This window comes from Rattus norvegicus, chromosome 3 (genome assembly GCF_021556685.1).
Source record: "Rattus norvegicus strain SHRSP/BbbUtx chromosome 3, alternate assembly SHRSP_T2T, whole genome shotgun sequence".
Taxonomy (NCBI): Eukaryota; Metazoa; Chordata; class Mammalia; order Rodentia; family Muridae; genus Rattus; species Rattus norvegicus.
Window position 1 is genome coordinate 6352757 of NC_141536.1, and position 25918 is coordinate 6378674.

Genomic DNA, 25918 nt, shown 5'->3' on the forward strand with positions numbered 1-25918 from the left:
CCTCCCTCTACAGCTACTTCTTCCCAGTGTCTGTGCAGCCTCCTGGCACACCCTGGATCACAGAGCTCAGCCCACCGGAAATATGTAAGGGAGAAGGCTATGCACAGCTCAGACTCACCTGACAGGGGGCTCAGTGAGGTGTCTTACTCACCCCAAAGTCAAAGCAGTTGAAGGAAGACCGGAAGTAGCTCCTGGGCCCTAGACCGTACATCTTCAGGGACATCTCTGTGAGGAAGAGACCCAGGAAAACAAACTCTGCAAAGTCTAGAAGTCAGAGAACAGAAGGGTTAACTCAGACCCCTCTCACCTGGCCTCTAGCCAAGCCGGGCAGCATCACACCGCTGACCCCACCCCACTCCACTCCCACCCAGGGCTTGCTCTGTGCCCCCTGCTCTGGCCACAGCTCAGGGCGGGGATAAAGAACTAAAAGATCGGGAGGCACACCAGGCCCAGTCTGTGTGGGAACAAGTGCTCAATGGTGAGTGAGCTGCCTCTGGATACTTCAGAGGAGCCATAAGGCTAGGCACAGCCTGGTGGCTCTTCCACCTCCAGCTCCATGCTCCAGATCCCTACCTCCATAAGGGACAGCCTTCTGTAAGGACCCCAAGAGAACCATGTTTGATTTGAACCTTGCTTATGTGTTTGCCTCTACTAAATGGAAACCTCTCCACCAACCATCTAGCGTGAGCTCTAAAGGCACCAACAGTTTTTGTGACCTCTGATCAGGGCAGTAACTCAGAACCCAGAGCAGAGCCACACAAACCACAAAGTCGTGACAACGAATGAAAGACAACTTTCCAGGATCTCCATCAGCAGAAAGCCACTAGCCAACTGTCCCAGGGCCTGTGTCAAGGACATGGGGCTCCTGATGAAGCAGATGGTATAGAAGAGTGTATTCCTCCATGCCAGTGCGCCCTGAGATTTGCCCACACCCAGCGCTCTCGGTTTGCAGCAGTTGAGTTACTCATTCCATAGCATCACACAAACAGAGAGGAGAAATCCACTTTATAACCCAAGAGCAACTTAATCGAGTTAACACACCCTCTGGAACCTCTGAGAAAATTGTCAGATACCTGTATTTACATGGGCGCCAATAAGAAGGCCAAGAGCAGAGACAGGACCCTGCCCTGTCCGGCTTGACACCGTCCAAGTGATCAGCACCGGGTCTAAATATTGCTAGTCAGCAATTCTGAAATACAGGGGCAAAGCTGCACACACCAGTCTGAAGCAGCTCAGTGGGCAAAAGAGACACACCACAGAAGGACCCGACACTCCTGTCTAACGCCCAGAGTACCTCATACCCACAAGAACAACTCCTGTGCCACTGGCCTCCTCACAGAAACGGGCCATCTGCCACCTGTACACTAAAGTGAGGCTGTTCATGAACCAATCTTGATTTTCAGAAAAATAAGATGTTTTGACAAGAATTGTCAGGGGCTAAACTTTGAGAGAAAGAGGTCACCAATGTCCTTATAGTCTGTCAAGACGGCCACAGCCTTAGATGGCCACAGCGTCCCTCTGAGGCAAGAACGGGTTCCTTCCTTAAATCTTGTATTATCCATTCACCCGGCAGGCACCAGAGCTGCTGGGAGCTGGCCTGGGAGCCAGCAGTCATTGCTTTCACTAGGGAAGCAGAGAGTGAAGAGTAAATGTGTTTTCTACAGTCAGTGAGAAGGCTCTTATCACCAAGCCTGACAACCTGAACTTGGCCCCCAGGACCCATATTGTAAAAGGAGAAAATTAACTCCTACAAAAAAAGTTTGGTTTTTTGTTGCTGTTGTTTGTTTTTTCTAGTGAGAGGCCAGTAGCCATGGGAACAGAGTCGAATGCTATCTGTCTAATGAGTTAACTTCGGAAGGCTCAAGGGATGATGAGGCTCAACAGCTCCCCTGCATTTAGCTTTGGCTTCAAAGGCCCTGGCAGAGCTTTGGACCATCGGGGGTGGGCAGACAGACAGACAGAGCCCATCTGTGCTGCGGCAGAGCTCCAGTTAGTCTGCTCCAGGTACAGAATGCCTTCAGTCTCTGGGCAAGCCTACCGTACCTACTGGCTCAGTCTGGCCATCAAAGACAAAGCCTCAACACTAAGAAGAAACATTCAGATCAACCTCCTTCATTCATTTTCCCTCAGTGAGGCCAAGAGAGCCAGGAATTACAGAATACCTCTGAGAAGAGAAAGCACCAAGGGGCACGTCTCCTGGCAGGCCTATCTGTGGCCTAACCCAACATTGGGGCATTTCTAGCTTTATGCCCATACACATCACACATGCAAGCAGATAATATCCCACAACGTATACACATAGACTACTCAGACGGCAAACACTCTGCGGCTAAAGACTTTAGAGATAACACTGGCTCCCATGAGAGAAGCACAAGCCTGAGCAATTGAGAGAGCAGGAATCTGACCTTCCGTTACCACACAACCCCAGTGGGGGATGGAGACATGGGATGTGAGCCTAGAGAACCAACAGAAACAGTAAACTCAGTCCCAAGAAAAGTTCTCGGATACCAACCACCCCTGGACATGGGTCCTGGAGCCAGGGCCTGCCCTTGAGTGATGCACACTATCCCTGACCTTCTCCCGACAGGAGCACAAGTCAGGCTGGCAGTTGGTAACACCACTACTCTGTTAGCCTCTGCTGCCTCTACACCTTTTCCTATCAGGCAAAGAATTGATTTCAATATAGAACTTTAGGAAGCTACAGCCTAGAATCCTCTTCCCAAAATAATATGCACATGAATGCATGTGACTGGCTCCTGGGGGCTTCAGTGTCTATACCTGAGGGAGCCCTCAGGGGATGAGCAGCTTTCGTGGTCCACAGAATAAGGCCTATGGTTACACAAGGGTAGCTATCGGGGATAACACTGAGCCAGGAGAGGCCAGAATGGAGTCTTGATCCGTCAAAAAGGGCTCTTCTGAATGACTGAGAAAACTTTTGGCTAACAGAGCCCCTCTGGAGAAAGTGAACAGAAAACAAGCCCTGTTCCCTGTACCCACTGCAGATGAGAAGGGTGAGTGCAGCCAAGGCCTGCAGACACAGAAAGCAGCACGTTGACTGCAGAGCAATCTTCAGAGAGATGGGGTATCGTCCAGAGCATCCAGCACCAGGATCTCAGGCTACAGAGCAGTGAGTGGGAGGCCCTGGGGAAGGCTCTAGAGTACGTACACAGTGCAGTGGTAAGCCGCTGAGGCTGATTATAGTGTACCATGGCCACACACAACGTGTTCAGGGCCACCACGCACAGTACCACCCAGTAGAAGCTCTGTGCTTTCACCATACGACGGATAAGGAACCGGAACATCTTCTCCTTCCTCCGGAAGTACGATGAGCTCTCTGTCTTCCCACTCTTGAGGCTGGCACGAGCAAAGGGAGACCCTGCAGAACAAGTCTTGATGAGGGCTCAGGAACTGTGGACTACCTGGACAGCACCACCCACCTAGGAGCATCCCCTTCAAGTCCACGGCCACTCTGAGGACATCTTCCTGAGCACAGGCCACTGAGCCCCTTACCTCCATGGCTCCTGCCTGGATTCTAGCCCTTTCTCATTTCTCAGACCAGGGAGTCCAGGGCTACTGGGTACCACACTGGATGATCAACAATGTCTTTGGTCCCAAAAACCCTGACCAATTTCCAAAAGGACAGCTCTGACATGGGTACCCACTGCAGGTATTCCAAGATTTTACCCAAAGGTATAAACCCCACCATTAATACCATCTATGAAATGTAGCCTTGGTGCCCTGAAGTCTCCACCCTTCCCTTCTGCCTTGTCAACTAGGATCAGCAACCAGTAACCACCTGTTTCTTAAGCAGTCCTTCTGGATCGCAGCTAAATGCTTATGTGTACTGGCAGCTATTGACTTGTTCAGAGTGCACAACACTCAGGATCCAGAAAGGTCGCTGACCCTGCTATAATCTGATTCCTCTCTTGTAGGCAACCAAGTGGTCACTTTCTTCCGCCTCCAAACATTCACTATTTCTGCTCCACCTTGGCCTTTTCCAGGTCTCCTTATGGGTTTCTGAGTTGGGTGTTGGTTTCAATGTTACTTACACAATGTCCTTTTCTGACACTCCATCTAAAATACAGTCCTGGAATCACTCCCAACCATTACCAACAATCACTGTTTGCTACTGGGCCCTATTCACACAGATGGTTTCAATAAATGCTGACACAGCTAAGACTGGTCTGTGGGTACCTGGAGGTTCTGGGTGGGTGGGGTAGTTAAGGGCACAGCGTTACTACTTATCTTCTTCAAGTCTGTCCTAGTTCCTGCCCTGAGAGCCTAGATAGCAGATGTTTCTCAGAGTTCCTCTGACAACACACTGCGCCCCAGCTAGGAAGCCTCTGAATGTCTGGGCCTGGGGTCTCTCTGAATGGATGCAGAGTGTCTATTTTCCACATACCAGTGTGTACATGCCCAGGTTTTCAGTTTTCACTGAAAACGTTATCAGTCTAGAGAAATGGAAGCAAGTCCCTGAGCCTCTAGAGGAATGTCTTCATAGCCAGGACCCAGAAGAAGCCCATAAACCAGTGAGACTTCCACAGCCTTAACAGTGAAGGCCTGGTTCTGGATGACACCCCAACAATCACCCACCAAAGGCTGTGCTCACTCACAGCCCCCCCATGAGGCCAGCCTCAACCTCACATCTGCAGCATGTGGGTGGCTACTTCCACAAATCAGGGCTGAATCATACAAAGGTCAGTGCTGATAAGGGCTGTAAATGAGGCTCTGTTTTTCTCATCAGGGACTAGGGAAGGCCCAGCAGGCAGTACAGACAGGCAAAGACCTGTGCCAGGCAGAACGGAAGACATGTAGAACAATGCAGTGCCTCAGACTCTCCATACCTACGTACTCACACGGTTACATGGAAACCTCACAGTCATCCATGCACATTCAGCACACAGCTAGCCCCTGGCCAGGCTCACTCTGGCTGAAGAGCCAACCAGTTGCTCACATGTGCAACAGACACACGGCAGGAACATCTGTACATGCACAGGGCCACACTCAATACAAAGGACATGCAAACCACTGTGAGTGGGTCACTCAACAAAGTCTCAGGGTGACAGCAAGGTCACCATTCCATCCAAGAAAGAGGCAGCAGGACTCATGTATGAAGGCCTCACAACTGACCAGTCACACAACATACACAATGTGTGGCAAAGCCAAACTCCTCTCCCCACAATGCCCCTGAAGTCCCCAGCTCCTCTCTCTAAACACATACTCAAAGCATGAGAGGGCCCTCAGGGTAATCTGAAAGCTTTTTCTGTTCCTCAGCTCCAAAAGATAGAGCTGCAGATAGAGTGAACCCTGGAGTGCTTGGGCAGGAAGCATAGGCAATAAGGCCAACATCCCTCTAGGACAGTTTATGAACCTGGGTCTCTAGGCTGCATTTCTCAGCAAACAGCCAATGTGTGCTCATGTGAGGTCTCTGGTAAATGCATCATTCACACTGTAGGTTATGAAGGAAAAACCAGAGAGTCTGCGACTCTTTTTTATTTTTCTGTGTTTTCCAGGTATAGCTTAATGTCAGCATGTATGAACTATAATGATAGTATGTCTCTTAAGAAAAGCAAGGGCTGCTATCTTTGAGCTATAGGCATTGCGAAGTTAAAGTAACTCCCGAATGATAGCAGGCAGGGCCCAGTGAGCCAGTTGCCTCAACTGAGGGGAGCATTAGTGAAGAGACGGTCCTCACTGGCCCTCGTCGTGACTTATTCAACAACACGCAGACACGGATACATGAATGAATTATCTGTGCCAGGCTCTGGGGAAGGTATGAAAACAACAGCTAATCAAGATTCATACTGTCATTACTAAGCCCACTAAGAAGACAGACAGTCCCAAGCATTCTTCCAGCCAAGCTGCCCAGAATGTGGCATTGAAAGTTACATATCAATCTTCCAGTCCACACTGTTACCTGTAACCCAGAGGCCTTCAGACATCAAGGAGCACCAGGTGAGACCCCTACCATAATTTCCTGTCTGCCAGCCCCTCCGAGCAAACCCAGCAGTGGCAAGTTCCACCCTGTCCCCCTGCACTCCATTTCCCAGGCCACAGATCAGCCTGCATCCCTGGAGGCCTGCTGCCATCAGGGACTATGAGGCCTGTCAACTCCAGGGGCAATCAGATGGCTAAAGGCCAACATAAGAACACAATCAACCAAAGCCAGGGCAACATGGCACCACCGGAACCCAAGTATCCTACTACAGCAAGCCCTGGATATCCTAACACATCTGATTGCAAGAAAATGACCTTAAGTTCACTCTTAAGAAGATGATAGAGGCCTTCAAAGAGGAAACAAATAAATCCCTTAAAGAAATACAGGAAAATACAATCAAACAGGTGAAGGAAATGGGGGAAAAAAACTGATCAATATCTGAAAATGGAAATAAAAACAAAAAAGAAAATACAAACTGAGGGAATCTTAGATGTGGAAAACCTAGGCAAGAGAACAGGAACTACAGACAGAAGCATCACCAACAGAATACAAGAGATGAAAGAGAGAATCTCAGGCGTAGAAGATAAAATTGAAGAAATTGATACATCAGTCAATGAAAATGCTAAATCCAAAAAGTTTCTAACACAAAACATTCAGGAAATTTGGGACACTATGAAAAGGTCAAACCAAAGAACAATACAAAAAAATTAGAATAAGAATTCCTCTAAGAATAAGAGGAATAGAAGTAGGAAAAGAATCCCAACACATTGTCCAGAAACAATCTTCAACAAAATCATAGAAGAAATTTTCCCTAACCTAAAGAAATAAATGCCGGGCTGGAGAGATGGCTCAGTGGTTAGGAGCACTGACTGCTCTTCCAGAGGTCCTGAGTTCAATTCCCAGCAACCACATGGTAGCTCACAACCATCTGTAGTGGGGTCCAATGCCCTCTTCTGGTGTGTCTGAAGACAGCGACAATGTACTCACATACATAAAAATAAATAAATCTTTTAAAAAAAGAAAGAAAGGGGGCTGGGGATTTAGCTCAGTGGCAGAGCGCTTACCTAGGAAGCGCAAGGCCCTGGGTTCGGTCCCCAGCTCCGAAAAAAAGAACCAAAAAAAAAAAAGAAAGAAAGAAAGAAAGAAAGAAAGAAAGAAAGAAAGAAAGAAAGAAAGAAAGAAATGCCTACAAACATACAAAAAGCATACAGAACACCAAATAGACTAGACTGAAAAATAAAATTCTCCTACCACAATAATAATCAAAACACTAAATGTACAGAACAAAGAAAGAATATTAAAAGTTGCAAGGGATAAAGACCAAGTAACATATAATGGCAGATCTAATAGAATTATACCAGACTTCTCAACAGAGACTTTAAAAGCCAGAAGGGCAATATTTTACAGTCTCTAAAAGATCACAGATACAATCACCATATAGGAGAACAAGATATTGCGTGACAAAACCAAATTTAAGTAATATCTTTCCACTAATCCAGAGCTACAGAGGATATTAGAAGGAAAACTCCAACACAAGGAGGGTAATTACACCCAGACAACACAAGAAATAATTCCACACTAGGAAAAACCAAATGAAGAGAAACACACACACACACACACACACACACACACACACACACACACACACACCCTAGCACCACCACCATCAAAATAACAGGAAATAACAATCATTGTTCATTAATATCTCAACATCAATGGTTTCAATTCCCCCAATAAAAGGCACAGGCTAGGGGTTGGGGATTTAGCTCAGTGGGGATTTAGCTAGGCAAGCGCAAGGTCCTGGGTTTGGTCCCCAGGTCCGAAAAAAAAAAGAAAAAAGAAAAGAAAAAAGAAAGAAAAGAAGAAAAGGCACAGGCTAACAGAGTGGATGTGCACACAGGCTCCATCATGCTACTGTATACCAGAAACACACCTCAGCAAAAAAGATAGACACTACCTCAAAGTAAAGGGCTGGAAAAGATTTGCCAAGCAAATGGACCCAAGAAACAAACTGATGTAGCCATTCTAATATCTAATAAAATATATTTTCAACCAAAAGAAATCAAAAGAAATGGGGAAGGGCACTTCATCCTCATCAAAGGAAAAATCCACCAAGATGATGTCTCAATTGTGAACATCTATGCCTTAAATGCAAGGGTACCCACATTCATAAAAGAAACTTTACTAAAGTTTAAATTACAATCAAGCCCCACACATTAATAGTGGGAGACTTCATCACCCCACTATCACCAATGGATGGGTCATCAAGACAGAAACTAAACAAAGAAATAATAAAATTAACTGACATTATGAATCAAACGGACCTAACAGATACCTAGAGAACATTTCTCCCAAACACAAAAGAATATACCTTCCTCATAGCACCTCATAGAACCTTCTCTGAAACTGACTGTATAGTCAGCCACAAAGCAAGCCTCAACAGATACAAGAATATTTAAATAACTCCTTGTTTCCTACCAGACCATCATGGATTAAAGCTGGACTCCAAAAACAACAGAACCAGCAGAAAGTCTACAAATTCATGGAAACAGAACAACTCTCTACTCAACAACCTCTGGGTCAGGGAAAAAGGCAGAGATATGAAAGACTTTCTAGAATTCAGTGAAAATGAAGACACAGCACACCAAACTTATGGGACACAATGAAGGCAGTGATTAAGAGGAAAATTTATAGCACTAAGTGCCTTCATAAAGAAATTGGAGAGTTCTCATGCTAACAATTTAAAATTATACTTGGAAACTCTAGGAATAAAAAAAAAACAAGCATACCCTAGAAAAGTAGATGGCAGAAAATAAACTCATGAAACCAAGAGCTGGGTCTTTGAAAAAAATCAACAAGATAAACTCTTAGCCAACCTAACTAAAAGGCAGGGAGACAGTATCAAAATTTTAAAAATCAGTAATGAAAAGGGAGACATAACAACAAATATTGAGCAAATTCAAAGAATCGTTAAGTCTTACTTTAAAGGCCTGTACTTCACAAAATCTGAAAATCTAAAAGAAATAGATGATTTTCTAGAGAGACACCACTTACCAAAGTTAAATCAAGATCAGGTAAACTATCTAAATAGTTCCATAACCCATAAGGAAACAGAAGCAGTCATTAAGAGTCTCCCAACCAAAAATAAAACAGGGCTGGATGGTTTTAGCGCAGAACTCTACCAGACTTTCAAAGCGCTAATGCCAATACTTCTCAAACTATTCCACAAACCAAAACAGAAGGAACACTGCCAAACTCATTGTATGAGGCCACAGTCACCCTGATACCTAATCTACACAAAGACTCAACAATAAAACAGAATTTCAAACCAATGTCCCTTATAAACATTGATGCAAAAATACTCAATAATATACTTGCAAACCGAACACATCAAAGACAACATCATCCACCATGATCAAGGGATGCAGGGATGATATATACACACACATATATATATAATCATCAACATAATCCACAATATAAACAAACTGAAAGAAAAAAAAACCACATGATCATCTCATTAGATGCTGAAAAAGCCTTTGACAAAATCCAACTCCCCTTCATGTTAAAGGTCTTAGAGAGATCAGGGATATAAGGCACATACCTAAATACAATAAAGGCAACAGATAGCAAGTAAACAGCCAACATCAATTTAAATGGAGAGAAACTTGAAGCAATCCCACTAAAATCAGGGACAAGACAAGGCTGCCTACTCTCTCCCTATCTCTTTAATATAGTACTTGAAGTCCAGGCTAGAGCAATCAGACAACTAAAGGAGATGAAGGGGATAAAAATTGGAAAGAAAGAAGTCAAAGTATGACTATTTGCAGATGATATGATAGCATACATAAGTATACATAATAGTTGATCTTAGTTTAGTGCCTAAGCTAAGAGTGTTCTAGTAGAATTTTTGCCTGCAAATTTCATGATATCCTTTCTTTTAATAGCTGAGTAGTATTCCATTGTGTAGATGAATCTCATTTTTTCCTCCCTCCCACTCCCACTCTCACCGCAGTCCAGAAGCTGAGGACTGAACCCAGGGCCTTGGGCTTGCTAGGCAAATGCTCTACCACTGAACTAAATCCAGAACCCCGAATCACATTTTCTTTATCCATTCTTCAGTTGAAGGACATCAGGGTCATTTCCAGTTTCTGGCTATTACGATAAAGCTGATATGAGCATAGTTCATATAAAAAAAAATCCTACCAAAAGACTCCTACAACTAATCAACACCTTCAGCAAAGTGGCTGGATACAAAATTAACTTAAAAAAATCAGTATCCCTTTTTTATACAAATGATAAATGGGTTGAGAAACAATAGGGAAACAATAGCCTTCACAATAGTTACAAATAATATAAAAGATATTTGTTTAACTCTAACCAAGCAACTGAAAGACCTGTATGACAAGAACTTCAAGTCCCTGAAAAAAGAAGTTGAAGAAGACCTCACAAGATAGAAAGATCTCCCATGCTCATGGATCAGTAGGATTAACATACTGAAATGGACATCTTACCAAAAGCAACCTACAGATTCAATATAATTCCCATCAAAATTCCAAGGCAATTCATTACAGACCTTGAAAGAGCAATTCTCAACTTCATATGGAAAAAAAAGGCAGGATAGCTAACACGGGCCTGAACAATAAAAGAAACTCTGGAGGTATCACCATCCCTGGCGTTAAGTTGTACTCCAGAGCTACAGTAATAAAAACAGCATGGTATCGGTACAGAGACAGACCAATGGAATAGAATCAAAGACCCAAAAGTAAACCCACACACTGATGGACACTTGATTTTTTACAAAGAAGCCAAAGACCATACAATGGAAAAAAGAAAGCATCTTCAACAAATGGTGCTGGTCCAACTGGATGTCTGTATACAAAAGAATGCAAAGTAGTTCTATATCTATCACCGTGCACAAAATTCAAATCCAGGTGGGTCAACCACAACATAAAACTGACACTAAATCTAATAGAAGAGAAGTGGGGATAGCCTTGAACACATTGATACAGGAGACAACTTCCTGAACAGAATACCCTTAGCTTAGGCACTAAGATTAACAATTAAAAAATGGAATATCATGACACTGAAAAGCTGCTGTAAGGCAAAGACACCATCAATAGGACAAAATAGCAGTGTACAGAATGGAAAAAGCTCTTCACTAACTCTATATCTGACAGAGGGGTAGTACGCAAAATATATAAAGAACTTAAAAATTTAAGACACCAACAGCCCAAACAAGCCAATTAAAAAGTGGGGTACATATAGAGTTAAACAGAGAATCCTCAACAGAGAAAAACAGCCAAACAGAATGGCTGAGAAGCACTTAAAGAAATGTTCAACTTCTTTAGCCATCAGGGAAATGTAAAACAAAACAACCCTGAGATTCCACCTCACACCCATCAGAACTGCTAAGATCAAAGACTCAAATGGCAGCACATGCTGGGGAGAATGTGGAGTAAGGGGGACACTCCTCCATTGCTGGTGGGAGTGCAAACTTGTACAACCACTCTTGAAATCAGTCTTGTGGTTTCTCAGAAGATTCGAAATAGTTCTACCTCAAGACCCAGCTATACCACTCCTAAGCATATACCCAAAAGATGCTCTACCATCCCACAAGGACACTGGCTTAACTATGTTCATATCTGCTTTATTTGTAATAGCCAGAAACTTGAAACAACCCAGATGTCCCTCAACTGAAGAATGGATAAAGAAAATGTGGTTCACCTACATTATGGAATATTACTCCACTATTAAAATCAAGGACATCATGAAATTCTCAGGCAAGTAAACAGAACTAGAAAATGTCATCCTGAGCGAGGTAACCCATACCCAAAAGGACATGCATGACATGTACTCACATACAAATGGATATTAGCCCTAAAGTATAGGATACCCAGGATATAATGGGCCCAGCCCATTGTCGGTGGTGCAAGCCCAGGCTTATGGTCCTGGGACCATAAGAAACTAGCAAGCCAGTAAGCAGCAGCCTTCCAAGGCCTCTGAATCAGCTCCTGCCTCCAGAGTCCTGCCCCGTTTCTGTCCTGACTTTCCTTGATGGCAGACTATGTGATATAGAAGGATAAGCCAAATAAACCCTTTCTTCCCAGCTTGTTTTGGCCATGGTATTTCATTGCAGCAATAGAACTCAACTAAGACAATATTCTAAAGAGGATTAAAAAGATAACATAGGAGGAAAAACCAACCAGGTAAATGCAATTTAAAAACACTGATAGAAACAACGAAAAGAACAGAACAGTGGTGTAATGTCAGACGAGATCAAGCAAGACCAGGCATTGGGCCTATAATTCCAGCACTTGGTAGGGAGAAGGCTGATACAGGAGGACTACCATGAGTTCACAGCCAGCCTGGACAACATAGTGAGCTCAAGGCCAGCATGAGCTAAGTGTGCAGTGGAGTAAGGCTAGACCCTGTGTAATGGCACAGGACTGAAGCTAGCAACCCTAGGACACAAGGCTACCTCGTTAAAATGGCACCCAGAAAGAAAGCAGCAGCATCCCCCCCACCAAATGACAGCTCTACAAGGCAGAAATCAAAAAATGAGGAATTTCATAGCAAGCCTGGTAACTCTCAGCTATGGTACAGATATAGTTTTTGTCTACACTAATGAATTAAGATTAGTTACAAAGTTTAATTTATAAGGAGATTTATTGGCCACATTTCCCAATCATTATCTGATAAAATTCAGATTAAAGATTATGCAAAGATCATTGCTCCTTTGTATCAATTAAGAAGCAAACTCCTTAGACAACCTTGGCTTAAAGAAGGAAGTGAAGCACACAGTGTAACCAAAGGAATAAATTGTAGCAAAGCTTTACGGAGGGGAGAGTGGGGAGCCGGAAGCCGTATTATTAAAGAAAATGAAAAAGAAAACAAGTTTTCAGGAAATTAGAAAGGGGATGGGTGATAGTGGGGCACGCCTTAATCCCAGCACTTGGGAGGCAGAGGCAGGTGGGTGAGTTCCAGGCCAGCCTGGTCTACAAAGCTAGTTCCCCGGGCTATGCAAAGAGACCCTGTCTCAAAAAACAAAACAAAACAAAAAACCAAACAAACAAAAAAAAGGAAGAAAGAAAGAAAAAGAAAGAAAGGGAGAGAAGGCTCAGTGGTTAAGGTCACTTCCTGTTCTTGCAAGGATCCAGGTTTGGTTCCAGCAGGCACACAAGAAGCATACATGCAGGCAAAACATTCACGTGCATAAAATCAAGGATTTGGTTTTTTAAAAAAAAGAAATTTCAAAGAACAGGCCTGGAGAGAGAGCTCAGTGGTGAAGAGCGCTTAGCGCTCTTGCCGAGGCCCCATGTTCAGTTCCTAGCACCCACGTCAAGTAACTCTCACTGACACCCGCTACTCTAGTTCCCGAGATCCCAACCCTCGGGCCGCTGCAGGTACCTAACCATGTGGTACACATAAACTCACACAGGCACACACATACAGACATGAAATAATTTAAAATAAATTATAAAATAATAAACCAAAGCAATATAAAATATAATGATGATAAAATAACAAATTATAAGTGAGAAAAACAATAAAATTTAAAATATTATCAAAGAAATCTAAACAGCATGATATCTAACGTTCATTGATATACATGTTAGTTCTGTATGATCCTAACTAGGAAAAAACACCTGAAAATACACTGGGGACCACAAGCAGCAAAGCCATACTGACAGGGTCTGTGTCAGCCTCAGAACACACACACACACACACACACACACACACACACACACACACACACCTGTATGAGCCTGTGCTCAGCCTCCAACAGACACCTCCAATACCCTGTTGCCCTGTACCCTCAACCAACCAAGACCTCTGGGCCCCCATCTCAGTCAGCCACAGCCCTATGTCCTAATCAGAGCCCCTCCCTCCACCTCTCCCTCCCTCCTCCCTCCCTCTCTTCTTCCTCAATAGCTCTCTTACTCTCAGACTGGACTGGCTTCAAATAGACCTAAAGTTCAAGCGTTTACCATCTCCTTCTCTACTCTCTCCAAAGCCAGGCACAGGATCCCGTGTTGATCTGGACATTGGCCTTCACAGGCTGGGTTCCCTGCTTGTTCCTCGGGGAGCCTCATTCTCTCTTCAGCATCCCCACAGAGGCTGCTCCAGTGAAAGCCAGACAAGAGGCCTTCAGACCAATAAAGGCTACTGGGCTTCTTGCTAGGACCCATCCTACCTTTAAGCTTTGGCATTCCTCACGGATGCCAGCCGCATCCCTGTCTCAGGGTCTGGATACTTGTTTCTAGCAGCTTCTTTCTCATGATAGCCCTTTCCAGCTCCTTATTCAAAGATACCCTTAGTCCTAGGGCCATCTACAGTCATTCTGCTTGAAAGTGTACCACTATGTCCAGTCCTTTCAGACCTTTCAGACCCTTCAGACACCGCTCCAACTGATGCACTATGCGTCCTGCTCTCTGTCTCCTCCAATGCTTTGCTGGAACAGACGCCCCAGAGGTGAAGACCATTTGCCCACCCACCAGCTTGAATGCCTCCAACAACTCCTGGGATCTTATTGGCATTTACTAAGTATTTGTTAAGTGAACAAACACAACAATGGCTAGACACAAAAGGGACTGAGCTAAGAGGGTCACACGCAACTCTTCAGGAGCAAAAACCATAGAAGCTCAATGAAGTATAAATCACAAAACTGTCTGAATCATAGTCTCCTGCTTCTCCCCCGAGTCCTCCCAGAACCACCCGGATCCTTCCCTGCCTCCTCCAAACCTCATGTCCTCTTTTACTTTTTCTTACGTTAGGGTCATTTTGTACTGCTTATATGTGCGTGGGTGTGCGGCCATCCACTGGCCTGAGCTCAGCCAACCAGGAGCCACACAATTCGAACAGTCGAACACTCTTTAATTGCATATACACCACAGGAAAAAAAAAAAGAATTTCAAAAATTCTAATTCATTTTATAAAAATCAGAATGTAGGTAAAACGATAATCAAGGAAGATTATCTAAATATAATGATAATTTTTAAAATTAGCTTTAGATCTGTAATACACATTGGCCTGTCATTGCTGTAAAATGAACCCAACTCAAGAAGCCCATGGTGAATCCATTCATGCAACCTAACAACAGGGTTAAAGTCAGCAGCCATCAGTAACACAAGAATCAGTCCCAGTCCAGTATTTCTCTGTGTTCATGCAGTTGGCCTCAACACTGGGGGATGGCCAGCCGTGCTGGCACAGGTCTTTAACTCCACCATTTGAGAGGCAGAGCAAGTGAACCTTGGTGAGTTCCAGGCCAGCCTGATCTACACAATGAGTTCCAGGGCAGACAGGGATAATAGAGACCCTGTTTCAAACAAAACAAAACAAAAAACTGGGGAAATTTTAAGGGAATAGGCACGGGGGTGTAGGGCAAGCATCTATTTGAACTGCTAATGAAAGATGGTAACATTGGAATTCTCAAAACTGCAGAAACCTCTACTCTTAGTACCTACCCTGGAGCGCCTCTCTGTAGAGACAAAGTCACTGCTAAAAAAGACAAATGGTTACAAGAATTTAGGGCAACATTTCTCATTATGAGAAGAAAAAAAAAAAAACAGAAAAAGTGCATGGGGAAGCTGCAGGGAAAGCCAGCGAGGGACTGGGCACAGCCTGCCAACGAGCGAGCGGGGTGTGATCTCACTCTGGGGCAGTCACTGCTTCCCAGCTAGGAGCCAGGTGGAGTGCTGTGTGGCCTTGGCACTGCTGGGGTCTGTGCTTCTCCCACACAGCCGCAGGAGAGCCTGATTCACCCTGGCAGGATGAAGCACATTAGGGCTTCCAAAAGGGAAGCCAGGTATCCGTGGCACTGAGGGAGAGAAAATTCCCAGCTCTGCAGGAAAAACTAACCAACCTCATCTCACTATCTAAGAAGAAGGACACAGAGGCAGGACATTATAGGCCCATGTCAAGGAAAGGGAGGATCGAGGGTAAGAGAAGCAGAAACTGTCCCTTCCTCCCTGGGTTCTCTGACAACTGGGGATTGCAAAGGTAGCATCCAGGGAAGGAATCTGCAGGGAGTGACCAGGTACTGTAAAGGCAAGAATCCCAGAAGTAGTCAGAGAAATGCCAGACAGAACCCACGTCTGCACTTTATATACCCCAGTCAGAGGTCTCACAGCATCAGAAACATCTTCGAGACTCACCAGCAGCACAGAGGTCTACAAACCGGTCCTCCCCCTCTTCTGCATGGATGAGGTCATTTCGGCTCTTCTTGGTAGCAGCTCTCTTCAACACTGCTTTAAACAATGGGCAGTGGAGACCAGCGTGAGTGGCAGCGTCAGGTCACCCATGGCCAGGCACTTTCAGCTGGCAACAGTCCTGTCCTGACGGTGAGGCAAAGCAGCTCCCTGACCCTGGCACTTGGGCCCTTCTCGTCACAGGAAGAACATGGTATTTTGAGGGTCACTCTTTTTTCTCTTCCCTCCAAGACAAGGTCACTAGGGAGGCATGACCTCCAAGAAGACTTAGACACATCCATCTGGGACAGGGGCAGGGATGAGGGGTGTGGGGGGGTGTGTGTGTGATACAGATCTGCATTGAGCGGGTTGACCAGCAGGGAAGTCAGCACGCCATGCTGTCTGCCCCCAACCTTCCCGTGGCTAAGGCTCTGCAGGCACCTGCAGATGCCCCCATCAGTGGAGGCCCCCAACTCCACTGAGGGCCTCAGGATGGTGTCCAGAGCCTTCTACAGCTTTAGTGCTAACTCTCAGTCTAGCGAAGGCTCACCCTAACCCTCCAGGTGTGAAGCTTCTAAAAGCAATATTGTCCAGCTAACTTCCAACACACACAGACCCAGGCTGCTCAGGCGCCACGGCTCCTGTGTTATCAGGACAAATGTAAAAGCACCTGACACCGAGCAGTGCCCTGGGGAAACAGGTATGTGAGCTCCCACCACGTGAGGAGTGCCACGGAAGCCACTTACCATCCAAAGGGGACTTCTCTTCTGCGTTCTTGTCCTCCTCTGCCAACATGACTTCCTCTGTGAGGGGCAAAGCTCAGGTCAAGATCTGTCTACCCATCCCTGATCTTGCGGCAGTGGTCTGAAGTACCTCCTGCCCCATTGTACATGCCCACATCGGCAGGCTGTGCCTCCTGCCCATACCCAAACGGTGCCCCAAGCAGAGACCCAGCAGCCTTAAGTCCATCCCAGGCCCAACCTACAAATTAGCCCTCCTAGATAGCAGCCTGGACTTATCACTGTGTGTAAGTTTATCACTGAGGAAGCATTTGTAAGACCTCAGGCAGAAGAGCAGTTCCCATGAAAGAGAAAAGCCCACACACAGGAGAACAGTCCATACAGAGAGGAGCAGACCATATGGAGGGAAAAGCCCTGAAGAGGAGAAGCTGCCCCGGCAGAGAGGAGCAGAAGACATGGATGGGGTGCCCCTGTCTCCTGTGGAGGGAGTTTCCCAAATGGCAAAGGCACGAAGCCCCCACAGAGGTGGTAGAGGAGTTAGGCTAGAGCTTAGATGTTCAGAGCAAGGGAGACAGAAAGGGTGGAGCAACTGCAGGGTAGTCAGGTCCAGTGTGGAGTAAGAGGGCTTGTGAGCCAGTCGGCCTAAGCACTAAGCTCCACCCCAGAGCCCAGGAGCCCTCGATGGCAGCAAGGTGGACACAGCCCAGAGCAGACGTGCAGCTGCCCACTTCCACACACGCTTACCCGCCTTGAAGATCCACTCCAAGTACCCATTCAGTTCTCGCTCAATCTGCTGCTGCCTGCGGAGCTTCAGGAAGGCACGGCGGTTCTCGACTCGCTCCCGCTCTTTGGCAAACTCTCTACACCACGTAGGGAGGAAAAGCAAGCAGCTGCAGTGAGCAGGGTATCCGAGATGGTGGTGCTCTAGAAGCTTCGCGCCTGGAGGCAGACTCCTGCCAGCTCCTGCACCCTCAGCTCCCCACATGCCCTGGCTCCAGCTCGGGGAATCCAGAGCACACGGGGCCATACCCTCACCGGGGCTGAGCTAACAGCTACTGTGTATTGCTTACCTAGCTATCCATCCCCGTCCTCAGGTGCCTTCCCAGCATTAATTACACCTACTCCTCGGACTCTTTCTACTCTGCCACTGTGGGGTTTGACTAGGAATGGCCCCCACAGGAGCTCATGCTTGAATGCTTGGTCATTAGTGACACTATTTGAGAGGGATCGGGAGGTGTGACCTTGTTGGAGAACTTGTGTCACCGAGGTGGGCTTTCAGGTTTCAAAAGTCCACACTAGGTTGGTCAGTCTCCATCTGTCTGTCTGTCTGCACTATCTATCTATCTCTATCTATCTATCTATCTATCTATCTATCTATCTATCTACCTACCTCTATCTATCTATCTATCTATCTATCTATCTATCTCACTCTCTATCAAGATGTAGAACTCTCAGACACTGCTCCAATGCCTGCCTGCACACTGCCATGCTTCCTGCCATGATGGTAATGGACTAAACCTAGTAAGCCAGCCCCAGTGAAATGTCTTCTCCTATCACAGTTGCCTTGCTCATGGGCATCTTCATAGCAACAGAGCAGTGGCTGAGTCAGTCGACTAAACTGGAGCTCCAAGTGGACTCTGCAAAGGTACCCTGGAGAGAGATGCTAGTGACAGCCATACTCCGTATGAGACACACACAGAAACTTGAGAGCTGAGAGCACTGCCTCTACCATCTACTCTTGGTTCTGACAGCGGCTCTTTGAGGCTACAAAGCTCTATTTCCACTCATCTGGGGAGCCATAGGCCCGATCAGAAGTCTTCAGAACAAGACAAATGGAGCCATCGGGGATTGTGTTGCTGAGGTAGGAGCAGAGTCAGGTCAGGCCTGACCCTCGTTACCGTCTTTGTGACGTAACTTCTTTGTCCCATATAGGGTGGAAGCTCCAAACAGGAGCCTGAGTGTGGAAAAGAAGGGTGTTGTGTGCCCATGGGCCTAAGAATGCGTAGGGCACGCCCCAGCCATGGCTCTTACCCTGAAAGCACACCGAGCACCAGGTTGAGCATGAAGAAGGAGCCAATGATGATGAGGGGGATGAAGTACAACCAGTTCCACGTGTTGCCGGCCGCATCATTTGTCTGGAGAAAAGGAAATGGGACAGGTTAGCAAACATCTATGGCCACATCAATGTGCTGGCCCCTGAGAGACCTCCTCAGAAAGGTCCAGGCAGGGAGTTCAGGTTTTGGTCAGACCTGCTTTTGCCCGACAAAGCCTTCCCTGTGTGGAGTGGTCCCAGAGAAACTGTACATTTCTAGCCATTGCCCAGCGATGGTAACAAATCCAGAGAGCTGAAGCCTCCTCAGGAAACCCTGAGGACTACAGCTCCCCTCAGTCTAGTAGGACAGCTCCTTGATAAGATACCTGTGGCTTCTGTGAGCAGCTTCAAAGATACTTCCTCCTAAAAGAAGCTCTGTACTGGGCAAGGTTAGGGCTGGCCCTGTCTGGCCATGTCTTCAATAGTCTCCAGCTCAAGCTGCAGACACCTCCCTCCACACTGCACTCTCTACAAGCCTCTTAGGTTATAGCCTGGCCCAACATGGCTCAGCTCAGTACCCAGGCATGATCCGAATAGCTAAGAACATAACAAAGCACGCAGAAGAGAAAGCTCCCCTGAACCCAATTTAATTCCACAACTGTTTTTCTGTTCATGGACCCCAGAGGACTTGGCTGAAGGTAGTTGGGAATCTCTTTCTCCATGCGTGGCTACTGTAGAAGCAAACCACAAATGAGGTGGACACTGAGGATTGGCATCTCCCTGCCGAGAGAGGGACACGTGAGCCCTGCCTGAAAGCCAGGCTTGTTGCCAAGGCCCTTGTCAGGATCTCTGCCCTCCAACCTGATCGACTTGCAGACTCTGTTCTTTGGCAGCCCTAGATCCCTGGACTGACTGGGGGGTCACCAAAACACCCTTCTCTAGGCCAGAACTGACATTCAGAATCCCAGCTCTCAGCCATTCCCACACCCCACCTGTGCACAGACACATAACACTGCTGACCTGGGCTAGACAGTCACCAAGGCCAGCAACCTTCCTGCAATTTCACCCTCAAAACCATCTTCCTAAAAAAAAGAGGAGAGTGCTGTCGCAACCCCACCCCTCCCCCACCAGACAGCCCTGCTGCGACCACACCCCTCTCCTGACAGCCCTGCTGCGACCACACCCCTCTCCTGACAGCCCTGCTGCGACCACACCCCTCTCCTGACAGCCCTGCTGCGACCACACCCCTCTCCTGACAGCCCTGCTGCGACCACACCCCTCTCCAGACAGCCCTGCTGCGACCACACCCCTCTCCAGACAGCCCTGCTGCGACCACACCCCTCTCCTGACAGCCCTGCTGCGACCACACCCCTCTCCTGACAGCCCTGCTGCGACCACACCCCTCTCCTGACAGCCCTGCTGCGACCACACCCCTCTCCTGACAGCCCTGCTGCGACCACACCCCTCTCCTGACAGCCCTGCTGCGACCACACCCCTCTCCTGACAGCCCTGCTGCGACCACACCCCTCTCCAGACAGCCCTGCTGCGACCACACCCCTCTCCAGACAGCCCTGCTGCGACCACACCCCTCTCCTGACAGCCCTGCTGCGACCACACCCCTCTCCTGACAGCCCTGCTGCGACCACACCCCTCTCCTGACAGCCCTGCTGCGACCACACCCCTCTCCAGACAGCCCTGCTGCGACCACACCCCTCTCCTGACAAGAGCACCTGAATTTCTCCTTGTAGATCAGGCTCTGCACAAGGCAAATCATTGATTGCACTTTCTCTCAACCTAGATGCAGAGCAAATCAGGACCTCTCCTTCTGAGATGCTAAATAGTCACATTCTCCTCCTCACTTCTATTAAACATGGTTAACACTTTAGCTCATTATATAAAAAGTCGGCACAGGAAAGCTCCAAGAGAAAGTAGAGCAGCTCAGAAGCCAACACGAAGAGGGAACAGCCTCCATTTTGTCTGTCAGGGCCTCCAGCCCTCTTTTGAGTGTTGGCCGGAGCTAAGAGACCTCCAAAGCACACAACCTATAGCTGTTGCCTGTGGCCACCCCCTAGACATGGAAGATTGCTGGGCCCTGCTATTAGGGTTAAAGTCTACCATTGTCCAGACGGCTCCCTTGAGCTTGGGGCAAAATGGAGGACTCCCTTTACCAGCGGGACTCCTCCTCTGACCTTGTCTAGGAGCCCCAAAACCCCACATGTACCTGCAGAATGTTGTAGTGAGGTTACAGGTTGAGCTTCCTTTCTCCTGATAAGACCCTGTCTAGCAAGCACCTGGAATTCCTGGAGTGCCTCTCTGTACAAATGAGGTAGCCTAAGACAGAGCCAGAAACACACCTAGCATAGAAATCCCTATCCCGTTCCTCAGATCTATACAGGCCTTGATTCACCCCAATTAAAGTTGAGCTGCCTCTCTGAAGCTGATCTCAGTAGTCATTTCTGTCTTACGCGTGGGCCATCTGAACCTTGTTTGTTGACTCTATGCCCTTTGTCCTCCTGGGGTGGGGACCAACAGCCCTCAGGGAGAAGGGAGGACCACAGAAGTTCCTATTGCTGAAGAAACTTTGTGGGTCAGAAACAGGGCCCAGAGACCCTGAGCTAGAATTGAGCTTAATGCCCCCCTCCTTGAGAACTAAGTAGCTTTCAAAGTACCAGAAGGTGCCATGCAAACTTCCAAAGGAAGAAGGCAGCCCTACCCAGGTATGAAGCCTCTGAACCACAGCAATGGCCAGCGTGGCATGATAACCCTAGGGGCGACGCAGCGGCACATGTGCCCTGGCAGGAACTAACAGCTCTCTGATTGGACTTATGACCTGCTCAACAAGGCAGGTACCACACCTGGGGCTGGAACCCAGCTAACTACTTAGTGTTGGTGAAATCATAGTTACTGGAGGAGAATCTCGAATCGCTATTTTACTACTCCAGCATAATTCCTAACCAAACAAAGAAAGAAAGAAACCTATAAACATTTGTCATCTCCCTGCAACACCTGAGGCTCAGAGAGCATCGCAGAGAAGGGGCAGACAGACTGCAAGGGGCTGGAGGATCAGGAGTTTGCTGTGAAACTGTGTCTCTTTGTAGCGTCAGAAGTTATACCCATAAGGTCTCCTCCACAAGATCACCCAAACATGAACTGAGCAAGAATAACAACAAACATGCCAAACTGGACGGGGAAAAGCCTGAGGCCTCGGCCCTACACGAAGAACCACAGGTAACTGGGGAAAGCTGAGAGCAGGAGTGGAGACCCTCCTCAGGGAAAAGCACACCAAATGCCATCCAGTGCCAGTCAGCCCTGAAAACACACACATTATATGCCCTGGACAGGTTATATTTAGGAATATACACATATACATGTGACAGTTTCACTACTGGAATTAACTAAAACCCCAAAATGGAGAGCACACCTATGTGGGGTTCTTTTGCTTAATTTGTAGTAGGAACCCACTTCTAATCCAGATCTTTGAGGTGGGAAGACCCACCTTCAGTCCAGGGCTGTTTGGAGCCACGCTTCTGCTGGAAACCTGTATTATATAAGGAGGAAGCTCTGGGCCCTCGCCTGCTTGTCATTAGTTTGCTAGCGAGTCCACTCCTTCACAGGCAGTAGAGCCCACATCCTAAGGATTCCAGCATACACAGAAGACAAGCTGAGGCATCCAGCCTTGGGATAGGCAACTACTGGATTCTTGGACTCTCCATTCACAGACAGCCAATGCCAATGTTAGATTAGTCATTCTAATAAATCTCCTTATATACATAGAGATTCATTCCAGAAGTTGTTACTCTAGAGACCTTGACTAATGCACCCTCTAAAAATATAAGCAGACCCCCAGTTAAGTGTTTTCTTTTATAAGAGTTGCCTTGAACATCGTGTCTCTTCACAGCAATAGAAATAACTAAGAGAAAAATGCTTACTGCTCTTCCAAAGAGCAGGTACAGTTCCCAGTGACCACATGGCAGCTCATACCATCTGTAATTCCAGTTCCAGGGTATCCAGTACTCTCTCTGGCTTCTGACGGTACCAGGAAGGCATGTGGTACACATGCATACATGCAGGCAAAACATTCATACACATAAAATAATGAAGACATATATACATATATATATATATGACAATGTACTCTCAAAAGGCTGCCTGCCCCCTCCCCTCTCCTCCATCCGGCTAAGAGGCCAGGAAAGGAACAACTTAACAAGACAAAAACCTTTTAGACTGAACTTTAGTGTAAGCTTACTTCTTCAGGCAGCCATCACAGAGCAGTCTGTGGTGCCACCTCTGAGCTCTGAACGCCCCTAACAGTAGGAGCCAGTGGGAAGCCTAGAAGGTAACTACCTACCTACAAACAAGGGTATTATCAGCAAAGGTCACATTAGGGAAGAGGTCTCAAAGATAATTTTAAAAGTCATTAAACTAACAGAACTGCTCCCTGCCAAGGTCACAGAGCTCCAACACTAGGTTGGAACTCAGGAAAGGACTTTAATCCTCCTCCCTGTCTTCCTCTGTTCCCGTCTGTCCAGACTCTGCTGCAGCCACCCACACGCACTCTTCCTCCCGCCTGCCTCCATTCCCTAGTACCTCGCTCACTCGTCTTTCCCAGCAGCCCCTGTCAGCCTTTTCTTCCAGTCCGCATCCCCTGCTCTGTGACTCCCCACCAATCTACAGAACAGATCTCTGTCAGGGACCCTGTAACAACCACAACTGGCTAGAATTCAGAACTACTGTCTACAAGACACACCCAGCCACCATACTTGCTTGGGTTTCAGGGACTCCACAGAGTGGACAACAACCACCAAAGGCTGAAAAACCCACTCAAAAAAGATGAGACCAGAGATCTACACCAAGAAGCAGTTCTAGGTCCAGATGTCTAGATCCCAACACACAAACGCAAACATGAACCACTTAGACACTGTGTGTCTTCCTGGAGTGAACAACCCTATTATATCAGGCCCTGAGAAAAGCAATTCAGCTGAAGGCAGGGACTTGAGGATGGCAAGAATGAATGTGTCCAAGGACTTTAAAGAGGATATGAACAACCGCCTTAACAAAGACCACCAAAGAGAAAATAATGAAGGAAATAATGAGAGCAGGGTTTAACAGAGAAATAGAATTGCTGAAGAAACCCAGAGAACCAAACGACCTAGAGTAAGAAAGGCTAAGACCTAAAGACATACATGGTTTTGTTTCCAGTACATATCATTACTGAGATCAGAAAGAAATGCAGTAGTAAACAAACTCCGGGTTGTCAGAGATAAGACGGGCCAAGGACAACAGACCAGGAAGCATGACTGTGGAGGGCAGACAGCCATCCTCCCGGTCTGAAGTTCTCTGCACCATATCTGTGTCAGGACCAAACCCCAGCTGTGGTGCTGGCCCTGCTGAGAGTTAATTCTGACTGTCAATTTGACCAGCTCTGAAACCAGCTCAAAGGCAGCTGCTGGGCACCCCTGCGACAGACACCCAAAGTGGGAGGAACCACCCCAAACATGGGCAGCACCTTCTTGTGGTGAACCAGATGAAAGCGGATAGGAATCAGAAACTCTGCCTTCAGCCTGCTGGCAAGTTCACGTATCCGCTGCGGCCAGGGCTCCATGCCTTCAGACATGCCGTTCTCCACACTGCCAGAGCAGACGGAAGACTAGCAGCTCCCCAAGAGCCTTCCAGGCCCTGAGCACCAGGCTGGGGCCACTGAGACATCCTCCTTTGCAGACTGAGCAACTACAGATTCTTGGCCTCTCCAGGGTGAGACAGCCATTGTTGGGACAACTCAGGCCAAATCGACTAAGCCAATCCAGTAAGTTATCTTTACTACAGATTTTAGGCTAGAACCTGTGGCGTCTGAGAACAGGACTTTACAATGCTCTTTTGTTTTGTTTTGTTTTTTTAATTACAAAATTCCATTTCCTTAACTCCACATTTTCTGTAGCCACTTCTCATTCCTTATTCTTCCTCCTGAAACAGCAGCCTTACTGGCAGCCTCACTTCTCCCTGCACCCTGGATTTTACCACCCCCACCCCAACCAAGAATGCTTCTGGTCTTTGGCCTCTCAGCAGTATCTGACTCCACTTCTTCAAACCTTCTGCTCTGGTTCCAGGACATGGTTCTGAGTATCCCCCTACCCTACACAGGTGCACACAGCTCTTCAGTGGCTCCTGCCCCACTGGCCTCCAAAGGGAGAGACTGTGGACATCTTTCTGTCACGTGCACTCACTGTCCAGGAGTCTTGCCCTCTCCCTCGACTCTCAACACTGACCATGTCAGAACTCCAACGAGCATCTCGGAACATCTGCTCCTTCTGAGCGCTCTCGTTCTAGCCTCAACTCCTCCTTCTCAACAAAAGGCAGCTTGGTTCCAAATCGCTCCAATCACATCAACTCAGGATCTCCTCTTCCTCTCACAGAATGTCCAGGCAAGAAGCAAGTCCTGTTTCTGTTAGCTTAAAGTCTTAAACCTCTTCATCAAATGCTTCTTTCCTGAAATCTGTGTAAGTAGCATGAACAAAGCCCTGTGTATACAATAATTAAGTGGTGTGTTACCCCACTGTTCCTCCGAATCCTTCTCCTGTGCCTGCCGGGAGAGAAATTTAGAAATGGCCCATGACTTTTCTAATAATCCCTGTGACAATCTGAACGAGGCTCATATTTGAATGCATGGTTCCCAGTTCGTAGAACTGTTTGGGAAGGATTAGAAGGTATAACCTTGTTGGAAGAGTTATGTCACTGGCGGTGGGCTTTGAGGTCTCCACCTCACCCTTCCCACCTGGCTCTCCCTCTGCGTTGCGCTTATGGAAAAGATGTGAGCTCTCAGCTACTGCTCCAGCACCGGCCTGCCTGCCTGCTGCCGTGCTCCCCACCACCATGGCCATGAACTCACCCTCCGAAGCTGTAAAGTAAGCCCCAATTAAATGCTTTCATTTATAAGTTGCCTTGGTCACGGTGATTTATCACAGCAATAGGAAAACAGCTCAGACAGAACCTGGCAGCGGGGACTGGGATGCTGCTGGACAGG

General features: G+C 47.1%; 1 protein-coding gene across 12 annotated transcripts in view; it reads right to left on the reverse strand.

Annotated features, from left to right (window-relative positions):
• The window catches only part of Cacna1b (calcium voltage-gated channel subunit alpha1 B), a 165444-nt gene that overhangs the window by 104723 nt on the left and 34803 nt on the right, over positions 1-25918 (reverse strand). For 7 of the 12 annotated variants that reach the window (XR_015682123.1, XM_087649862.1, XM_087649854.1 and 4 more), the window contains 6 exon segments: positions 18900-19003; positions 17613-17728; positions 16875-16931; positions 16096-16188; positions 3167-3376; positions 152-264 (listed from right to left, as the gene is read on the reverse strand). Coding sequence is in view for 11 of the 12 variants with exons in the window: in XM_087649862.1 (XP_087505988.1) it covers positions 152-264; positions 3167-3376; positions 16096-16188; positions 16875-16931; positions 17613-17728; positions 18900-19003 (693 nt within the window). In the remaining variant the exon portion in view is untranslated. 12 annotated transcript variants of the gene reach the window in all.